This window comes from Thalia democratica, unplaced genomic scaffold, assembly GCF_965202585.1.
Source record: "Thalia democratica unplaced genomic scaffold, ktThaDemo2.hap1.1 HAP1_SCAFFOLD_1852, whole genome shotgun sequence".
Lineage (NCBI taxonomy): Eukaryota > Metazoa > Chordata > Thaliacea > Salpida > Salpidae > Thalia > Thalia democratica.
The window spans coordinates 8747-19535 of record NW_028140654.1 but is presented as its reverse complement, the minus strand read 5'-3'; the positions used below and the strand labels follow the sequence as shown (position 1 = coordinate 19535).

Here is a 10789-nt window from a genome sequence, read left to right as displayed (position 1 = left end):
TTAGATTGCTTTTTGCAATCATAAGTGAAAATAAAATTGCTGAACTAAATGAAATTAAAAAATTCAGTTCTTATCCTAAAATCTCACAACCCTTGTTTCGAAACTAAAATGTTTACATATGACATATAGTTTTTTTATTTTTTAAACTATTTGAAGTAATACTCTTTAGTGAGCTTTTGAAATCAAAGATTAATTAATTATAGATCTCCTATTTTTACGGTTGAGCTCACAGACTTAGTTCTAAATACATTTAAAGACTTAAACTAAACTATTTATGTTAAATATGTTTTTATTTTGAAAAATTTGATTGCTTTAATATGATTTGACACGTTTATCTATAAATATATAAACTATTTCTAAATGTAGTGAGATATGTTTGTAACTTCGTTCTTATTTTCGTTTTGATAAAGCGTAGCCAACATTTTTTTTTGTCTTATGCTTACTTTATTTTAATTTTAAACACCAAAATTATGTTCTTTTTTTGCAGTAATTTATGGTTTTAAGTATAATTACTCAAAAACTGTTAGGCATTTAAAAATTTTTATTTGCACAAAACAAAAATAAAAACAAAAAAAAACGAAATAATAATGATTGAAATATGAAAATTTAGAAACTTTTTATTAATTTAGTAATTAACATTTTAATTATTGAATAATAAAAACATAGAAAAGAATTATTTCATTGAAAAAATGTTTAAAAAAATATTTTTTGGCATTTTTTATAATCAAACTAGTTTTTAAAAGTTTTCAAACAAAAACAAACAAATGAAACCAAAATTTTAAAAAAAATATAAAAAAAATTAAGCAGTGTTCATTTTAAAGTATATATTGAATTACTTTTACAGCAAAACTTTTTGGCTTGGTCATTTTCTAGGTAAGTAAAAGTTTAAAGGTTTGAATTCTAAGTAGGTAGGTTTGCAAAAAATAGAGTTATTTTGAAAACGACCACGATGATCATTATGGTAATATAATTCAATAAAAAAATCCAAATTTATATATTGTTTTTAGTATAATAACTTTGAAACATATTTCTTAAATTATTTTCAAACTTGAAAACTTTACTTCTTAAATTTTTAAACCATAACATTGTTTATCCATTTTCAAACTCTCAATAAAATAACTAGTATTAAAATTCTAACCATAAAAGTTCATTTTTAACTTTTATTCAATTATTATTATTCTCGATGTCGAATATTTTGTCGATGGCGTGTCCCACGTGGTCCACAATCATGTCAGGTGTGGTCAGCTTCTCGCAGTAGGGTAAGTCCCTGTGGCCGTGGTCCATGTCCGTGTCGGTGCTTGGTTTAGGGGAATTTTTCTGGTAGATTCCCGTGCACACCAGTATCGACTTGCAGCTGTGTTTGAAAATAAACATATTTGTAGTATTGTATGAGTTTTTTATTTATGTGACATTTTTAAATCTTGTCTAAATTATTGTTCAAACAACAAAAATATTCGACTATTAACTGTCCAAACTACAATTAGAAATAAGACATAATTATTCAAGATAAGGAATAGACAAAAATTAACTTTTATGATTTTTTCATCGAAGTTATATATATGAATTAGTTTTTTAATATTATGAAACAAACCTGTTAACACTCATTTCATCCAAATTTGAAGTTTTTGTTATTTTTAGTTGACTTTGTTCTAAATTTTCATTGAACAAATTTCCTCCGTATATATCAGTAAGAGGGTTGTCACTAAATTAGTTATTTGTTTTCAGTATACAATAAACTCTTTATAATTTTTTTTTATTTAAGAACAGTACTACGATAACAAGTGATTTTTAGTATAAAGTTAAAATGTCTAACAAGGTCGGTTTCATTTTATTTAATAGAACAGTAATTATCTGCAAACATTTTTTTTATTTAATCATTTTTTGCAGCAGTTAAACTTTTCATTTGAAAGAAGACATTTACAGCATAGTAGTGTTTTAAATTTTTAACTAAATAACGCTTTTTATAAATAATCAAGTTTCAAACTAATAACTCTAGAAAAACTACAAAAATGTTTTTACCAACAGTTAAAATCTTTAAACAGATATATTATTTATCACCAACCCGATAGCGTATATTGTGTTAAGCCCCTGGTGACCCATCTCCTTGGCAGCGTTGCTAAGCAACTTCTTGCTGTACTCATACGTCACAATGCTCGGTTTGCCCACCAACGCGTCGTATTTCAGGGGCTTCCCCGTGAATTTCAGGTAAATTCCCTCCAAACAGCTGAGAAAGGCCCCGTGACCAAATCTGTAAAAAGTTTTTATACTTATTTTTAAATATTTTTGTTTAATTGTATTCGCTATTAATTTTTTAAGCTCATACTTTGAATTTTCTATATTTGATGTTTTTCAACGTGTTTATTGACTCAATTAGAAAATTTATTTTTAGCTTTAAACTTACTTAATTTTTTATATGCTTAATTTATGTATATTTTGAATAAAATGTTGTATAGAAGTTTTACTATGTTGAAATTTTAGAATATCAACTTCTTGATTTATTACCAACAGAATTACTTCGAGTTTTGAAATTTGTTGTTTATTTAGGTGTTATAAAACTGCTTATAGTTTTTCAGTAAATTATGTGACAGAAATGCTTTAAAACTAACAAACGTTTACTTAAGTTAACTAGTCTAAGTTTTTAGCATTAAATTTCCAAGACTTATATAAAGTTTTGATTGTAAACAACCACAAAATTAGTATTGTAACACAAACTTAATCAACTTTTAACTTCGAGTATACTAATTAATAATATACATTCAACCAACCTCGGAGTTGGAGCTTTGGCCATCCACATGAGGTCGAGGTTGACGGCCACAATGGGAATACCTTGCTCGTGATTGGTCATGTTGTCGGGAGAAAGTAGGTCCAGATCGCCGTTGCACGATATGACGTCATAAAGTATTTGCAGGTTCGTCTCCCATCTATATGTATAGAATTTTATTTTTTCTTAATTATTTCTCTGCATTTAGCTTTTTCTGTGTTTTGTTAATATAATTAAGCTAACGTAACCTAACAATTTTTCAAAAACAATCTATTTAAATAAAGTAAAGTAGGTAAAACCGTAATAGCAATATAGAAGTAAACAGTATAAAGCTAAAAGGTGTTTTGTTAATAACTAAAAGCATATTTAAGAAAATAAAGTGTAGTCAAAGTTTTTTGTAGTTATTAGCTTTTTCTTGTTTATAGTGACAGGTTTTATAAGATTAATTTCATGTTTATTTCCCATTGAATGATCACAACTTGTTTACACAAATTTAAGATGTAAGCCCTTAATTTTAACAAAACTCTCATTGTTTAGTAGTAAACCTAAATGAAAATTATTCACAAAAACAAAAAACTGACCTCACTGGCTCACCGAGCAGTATAATAGCTTCTATTTTGGGGAGTTTTTTCTCCACCACTTTGCTGCCATCTAGCGGCCACCTCTTTCTGTCGACCCAGTCCAAGTAAGGTTTGGCCTCCCGGATGTCGTCTATCGTCACTATGTTTTTGAATCCCATGCTGTTTGAAAAACGTGCACAGGTCAATAAAGATAATCTTTTAGTTCGATTGGCTTATCTTCAAAACATTTTAAACAGTATAAAATGCTACACAGCTAAAATACAGTTCAAGATATATTTTTATCAGTGAGTAATTTAATATAATACTAATTGACCACTACATATTGAGTTATACTTCTTAAGCTACATTTCACAAAATATTTTTGTTAACAAACTTTTACTCTTTACAGCTCATACCTTTAACTAATTTACTCATAAGTATTCTATAGTTTACCAATCAAACAAACTAACTCTCTTGCTACTTTCACCGACCCGCCGCCGTGCTCGGGACCTGATATGAGGCAAGTTTTGTTGTGGAGGTGGGTCATTCCCCTTAATGGAGACTGCGACATCACCATCAGGTGCTCCGGTATCTGTATATAGTTAAAATTTAGTTTTCCATACAAAACATTAATTAACAAACCTACTGAAAATAATTTGGCGCTTCAATTTTATGTGTTGTTTTTTACCGGTATAAGTGTATAGTTTTAATTTAGGTTTACGCATATTCAACATCTTTCTTACAAATTTGTACTAACTTTTTCTGTAGTTAAATTTTACTATAATATCTGTTTCACAAATTTTTGCAATGCAATTTACAGTTTTTTGAACATTCTAAAATAGTTTTTAAGTTTGTACACCACCAGATTTTTGTGCAAAAAGTTTATAACATTAACTACTATACAGCGTCTTTTTAACTTGTTTTGTTTACTTTTTAAGAAAGACAAGTCAAATGTATTTTCGCCGTTAACTTGCTTTTAATTTAAGTATAGCTTAGTACACATTAACGTAATAAATACAAATAAATCAAAATTTATAATGTTTCAAGTGTTTGTAAAATATAATTTCGAAGTTTATAAGAATAAAAAAATACAGCTTTTGATAAGTTGTGACCTATCAACTTAGTTCCAAGACTAAAGTTTAATTCATACAATTAGTGTAAAAGCAGTACTTTCAAAAGGAAAATTCTTTAAAATTTAGAGTTTGCTTTACAAAAAAGTATCAATTTTAATAACTTACCAGTAAAACTTGATAATAAAAATAGTCAACTTTATAACTAACCTTTACGCCGAGAGCTTTGGACAGAATATCTGCTTTCACCTTTTTCAAACCGAACGCATTGGTGCAGAACAGAGTCGGAACCACGAATTCGTCGCATTCGGCATTCATGAGTTTCTTGATTGCTGCTGATGCCTGGGGTATCGGAGTGTGCCCTCTGAGTAGGACGCCGTCAATGTCAAACAAAACGCCGAAACCTCCCTGTGAATTTTGTTTTGTTTTAAAAACTTTATAACTTTGTTGAAACTAAGTTTTTTATCACGGTTTTTACATAGCTATTTATGGTAAATAGGTACAAAACTATAAACTTTGTTTTGACTAGTAACATATTGACATTTTTTCGATTGTCTTTTAAAAACAGCTTATATGATGTGGTTTGTAGTAAATTCATGTTTTAACTTTATAAAATTACATTTCCAATTACACAAAATATACTAAAAACTGTCTTAATTGTTTAGACTTTACTTTTGAGCTCATTTTTCAATACAAGCAGTGAACTTTAAAACTAAAATTAGATTGTGCTTATAAAACAGCTTAAACGTTTGTAAACCTAAACTTATTTAATTAATAAAAGTTAGTAAAGATTAAAACTTTTGTAGCTTACTTTCTCTCTTTTATGTAAGCAATAACTTGATAGCAAGCATGTTATGCTTTTATAACTGTTCTTTAAAGATGATGTCAAAAATAACTTTTTTAAACAACTCATACTGCATAAAATAACTTTAATAAATAAATGGACAAGTTTTTCCATTTGTAAGTTTTAAACAGTTTCCAACAATCTTATTAAAAATAAAAATAAAACTGGCTTATTAATACAAGCTAAAAGCTTGAACTTAGTTTTATAATCAAAATAGCAGCTAATGAGAACAAATGTTACAACTTTATGCGTAGTAAAACCACAAGGCAATTGAATTGAACGATTTTATCTTTCATTATGACATAATATTTACTCAAGCGTTAAAGAGAAGTTGTGCTTTGTATCAAGAAGCTAAGTTAATACAAGCATGCTAAGTTTAATGTTGTTGCTTTGTATAAACTATAACCAGAAACATTATAATGAAATACTTTTTGAGACGTTTGTTATTATTATTATAGATATTTAATTTTAATAACTTTATTTAAATAATATACAATTTTAAAGTACTAAAAACATAGTTTGAAATATATTTACTCAAAGGTAAAGTTTAAACATTAGTTCATTACTGTTTCAATACTTGTTACAGAATGTTCAAAGAATCCATGTTTAGTTACTTTTAAGCAGATATCTATTAAACAAACCTGATTTGTGGAACTTCTGGAAGTAGTTTCTAATCTTAATTTCTTGTTAGAACTTAAAATTTCTTCAGTTTTTACATTGTTAGATGAAACAGCGGTTTTTGGTGAGTTTTCTGGAGTCAAGTCTTTCATTTTTTATTAGTGTTTGAAAAAATTACCTAAACAAATGTTCAATTAATTAATCGTAAATAATGAAAAAAATTGTCTAAACTGTATAAAGCTGATAAGTCTCTTTAAGCCACACACAATTAACTAATACAACAGAACTTTATAGAAAATTTTACATGAAAATTCACATTATAACTTGATACAAGTAAAATACTCATTAATGAATCAAAGTTTTAGTAATGTAAAAATTTGTTGTCACAGTAACAAATTTGAATGCATTAATTTACAAACCTTTCAAAATTATATATAGTAAAAAAACTGCTTGACAAAAATATAGTGGCCAATAAAAAATCAGTGTATATTACGCAAATACTACAGATTAGTACTTGAAGTTCTCAATAATATTTATTAACTCGGATATACTTGATAACAACTTGAAAAAACAGCTCATGATAATGTACGCAATTAACTTTTGCATGTGATAATAACGTTTTATTTTGTTCAGTTAGTTAAAAATTTTAGTTAAATTTACAATTACAACAAAACACTTGTACAAACACAAAGCTAAAGCTGGTTATAAGTTTTAACACATTTAAATTGCAAAAGTCAAAAGCTTAGTATAATACTTACCAACAATGCAATTCAATCTTTAAACAATAATTTTACAGCAAAAAACATCATCCTTTTAAAAGATAATTCAAGCCATAAATGCTTTTAAAACATTGGTTTACAGATGATTAGACAATCACAAGACTATCGAACATTTGGCAAGCTGTTATATTAGCTAAAAGTAAAAATAAGCCAAAACCTTATCACTTAAAAACATTTTTTTATAATCTAAATGTATAAACCAAGTAGAGTTTATGGTCCACTTTGCTAGAAAAATTTCTATATTTTCATATATAAAATTCAAAATGCTCATTGTAACCATAATTTTAATATAATTTTTTAGCCAGAATGGTAGTATAAAAGAAACTTCAAGATTTTTACAGTTGCCTAATGTTTTAAATAAAGTTTTTTAGTAACCAAAAAAACTTTATTTAACTTCGAAAATTGTTTTAATTGCAATTCGACTGTACTCACAAAATTAGTCAATCACTTAAAACAATTACAGATCGGAGCTTTTATGCGCTTATAATGTTTACTTAATAATATTTATCAAACTTTTATTTACCTAACAGCAAGTTCATGGCCATGACATGTGCAGCATTGTTTTTAAACTTTAATAAACTCCGAGTTTATTTGTATTTCCAAAACCAAAACCCACTTTTTTCAAGATATCCAGTTGACCTTTGGTAAATTTGTAGTAAAAATATTTGCACACACTACCACAAAAGATGATAATTTTCACAACTTTGCGCTATTTTTATACCTGGCACGTTTTCAATAAACTGAAATTGTTGATAGGCGTTTTTATTTATAGTTTTCTAAAAATCTTAAAAGTTATGGGTTATATTATAAGAACAAAAAAAATCAATTAATAAATTAGTTTGTAATTACGACTTACTCCTATAAATTTAATTTCTTTTTTAACATACCTATTTTCAATAAACTGTAAAAACAGTTGTTTTGTTTTAAAAAATATTTTCTTAAAAAAATTATATAGAGTTTTTTTTTAAAGTGCCTTTATCTGTCTTCTAATCTAGAGTATTTTAATTTTTTTAAATCACTTTGTCAATCAACTTAGAAAAACTTTAAACATACAAGTAATCAAAAAAATAGAAAGTTGTAAATATTTAGTACAGCATATGTTTATCATTAAACTAGAGGTGGGCAACATACGACCTGCCAAGCAGCTATTTGTGGCCCATGACGTATTTTAGCTTGAAAACAACCTGTGAAACTAAAATTTTAAAAAGTTTTTTTTCTGATTTTATTTTCTCTATTTAGTAGTCCTTATTAAATATTTATTACAGTTTTGCCCTTTGTAATTTTTACTTTTTATTTTATTTACCTGTGTGTAAAATATTTTTCTGAAAAATCTTCTCACTTGATTAGAAAAGCTGCCCACATAAAACTCTAATAGTTTAGATACCAGACTGCTAATAAAGTTTTAATTTTGTGTATTTAAATATTTAATTATATATCTATTCTAGTAGTTCATACATGATTATTTTATACTATTTGATACAGTTCACAATGATTGTCTATGTTGATGTTGAAATTGTTTTATAGTACTCGATAACAGTAATAGTTCATATTTTTTGTTTATTAGATCAAGTTCTAAAGCTTATAATTGAATTATTTTTTGGCTCATAAGCAATTAAAGAGCTATGTAAAAGACTTTAAGTAAATTGCTTTAAAATAAAATAAAAAATATCCAAAGCTATAAATGTATACGACTATTTTTTGCATAAAAAATAGTTACAATCAGTTTATGAAAAGTGTTACAAAACAACTTAGTACTGCACTTTCGGTTAATTTATTACACAACTGTTTTTATTGTTAACGTGATTGCACTAATACTACATGATGCTATTGTATAACTGTAACCAGTATGAAAATTATCGAGTAAACACAATTTCGTAACACCTCAGTAGTACAAAGCAAGCAAACAACGTTTCAAATGTTTGCAGCACTGATGCTGTGCCGCGCGAATTTCACAAATATTTGTTCAGACATAAGCTCGTGTCAGAAGCGTGCTGCACAAGCGTGGAACAATCCTGCTTGAAGTGAAGAGACAGTTGTGTTATATAAACTTGTGGTACTATGTTGGCTCAAAAGTTTTTGCAGTTTTTACAAATAATCAGTTGATTTGTTTAATACAAATTTGAGGTACTTTTTTACTATTGGTTCTTAAGCATATAATTTTTCATTTAAAAAAAAAATCAGTCCATTTTGAAAAAAAAAACAGAAGGGTATCTTTTCTGCTAACTGCTTGAGTACATAAAACATGCTATTTTTTTCTGTGTGTAGAAAGCGTGATGCTGATTTAAAAGACTCCTGTTTAAAATAAACGAACTGTAGTGTAATAAAAGTTCGTGGGAATTTATTGACTCATAAAGTTTTTGTGGTTTCCAATGTTGAAAAAAAAAACTGGTTGACTTTTACAAAACTAGTACAAAAACACGTGTTTAAATAAATTTAAAAACTATAAGTTAAGTTTTCTCAAACATTTAACGTTGACAGCTTTTTGTTGGTTATAACATCAAACATAGATTTGTTTCGAGTTTCAGTAGTTTTTAGCACTTTAAAGAAAACTTTGCAGGTAAGCTATTTGCTTTTAATACTCAAACATATTTAAAAGTTATGGACTAGTGCACAACACATCTCTAGTAATAGGAATGGTAAGCTGAACAAATTTTCGAAAGTTCATATCTGTTACTTGTGTAGATAGTTAAGGATTGATTATAGAGATGTATAAAATATTACATACAGTATTTATAATTTTATACTAAAAAAATATTTGATCCTAGTTTAAGTTTTAGTTAGTAACCAGGAAGTAACAAAAATTAAAAAAAAAAACTTTTTTTTCAAAAATTTATAGCTAGAATTGTTTATCAATTTCAAATAAATGCTTAATGGTAAACTGAAAGACTTAGTTTTTTTAATTGTAAACGTGAAAAGTATAAGCTATACAAACAAAGTTTCGCAGCAAAAAGCTAACAGAGAAATTAAACGCCTATCTCTGTTTTATAACCCAAACACTATTGATAATCTATAAAGTTTAATAATTTTTTTAATTATTAATATGTTGCTTAATAATTTGAAAAGCATCAACTTATCATGCAAATTTTATAAATTAGAGCATTTAAAGTGGATATCCGAACCTTTTGTACATTTGATGTCACAAACTTTAATGAAAAAACAAAAAAGTAGTAAAATTAATACTTAAATTTAGTTTCATTCTTTTGGTAGTAACTTTTTGTAAAATTTTGTATTCTATCTATAGTCTCTTTGTAGTCCATAGATGTTTTCAATTATTCTTCATTATTACATTTATATAAAGGAGAAATATTGCTGTATTTATTTGTATTTTAATACTATCTATAAACAGCATGCTTTTTTTTTAACGACTATGTTTATTCAATTTCTTTAACTTTTTAAACAAATCTATAATCAAAATGAACTATAAAAATAATTTAAATTATAAAGACTTTAAATATATATTAGAGTTTTTAGAAAACTGGTCTGTTTAAAAAACTGTACAAATCGTTGTACAAAAGTGTACAAGGAAAATTATTTAGTGAACTAGTAGAATAGTTTGTGTAGAGACAAATACTTATTTTTATTGTTAGTGAATACTATCAAAATAAATTTTATTAATTTAAGGCTTAATAAGTTAAATTTTTAGTTATACGTCCTAGACAAGACATTTAACTGTATTAAAGTAGTGTACCACTCGATAACTGAAATATTTATTTTGTACGCCAGGTCCTTGGACCAAATTTATTAAGCGCTTTTTTATCGGTAAATAAAGTTGTTTTTTTTTATTATATTTTATTTTTGTTTAAGTAACTTCTGTTTTTGATTTAAGATAAGTTTTCTTTTATCAAATAGTTTTAGTTCATTTGATAATGTAAAACTATTTTTTTAAATACTTGATGCAAATTATTGATTGCAAAAAAAGATTAGGCAGCAGTTTCTTTTTTTTTTTTTTGCAGAAAAAAAATTAAAATAGGAAGTTCAAAATACAATAATATATTTAAGTAAAAGAAAAGATATATAAATAATAATAAAACTATTTAATTGTTTAGTAACACATAAAAACTAAGGTTTAAAAAAAGTTTGCTCCTGAATTTGACTAATTTTAAAAATATAGCTTTGTGGTAGAAACTAGGAATGTTAAAAAAAATCTTTTTAATTTT

At 26.3% G+C, this 10789-nt stretch overlaps 1 protein-coding gene across 1 annotated transcript; it reads right to left on the bottom strand.

Annotated features, from left to right (window-relative positions):
• Positions 1–1164: 1164 nt before the first annotated feature.
• Positions 1165–6005, bottom strand: LOC145848931 (haloacid dehalogenase-like hydrolase domain-containing 5). Its single transcript, XM_082954105.1, has 8 exons — positions 5877–6005; positions 4602–4799; positions 3792–3913; positions 3343–3501; positions 2766–2921; positions 2063–2248; positions 1592–1702; positions 1165–1354 (listed from the first exon to the last, which is right to left on the bottom strand). Exons 1-8 carry the CDS (start codon positions 6003–6005, stop codon positions 1165–1167), a joined length of 1251 nt encoding a protein of 416 aa, XP_082810231.1.
• Between the last annotated feature and the right edge of the window lie 4784 nt (positions 6006–10789).

Coding starts and splice junctions, on each gene's coding strand:
- LOC145848931 (XM_082954105.1), bottom strand. CDS start 6,005: ATGAAAGACTTGACTCCAGAAAACTCACCAAAAACCGCTGTTTCATCT. Junction 3,502..3,791: donor TCGGTGAAAGTAGCAAGAGA/GTTAGTTTGTTT, acceptor TTTTTCAAACAG/CATGGGATTCAAAAACATAG. Junction 2,922..3,342: donor CTGCTCGGTGAGCCAGTGAG/GTCAGTTTTTTG, acceptor CTATACATATAG/ATGGGAGACGAACCTGCAAA.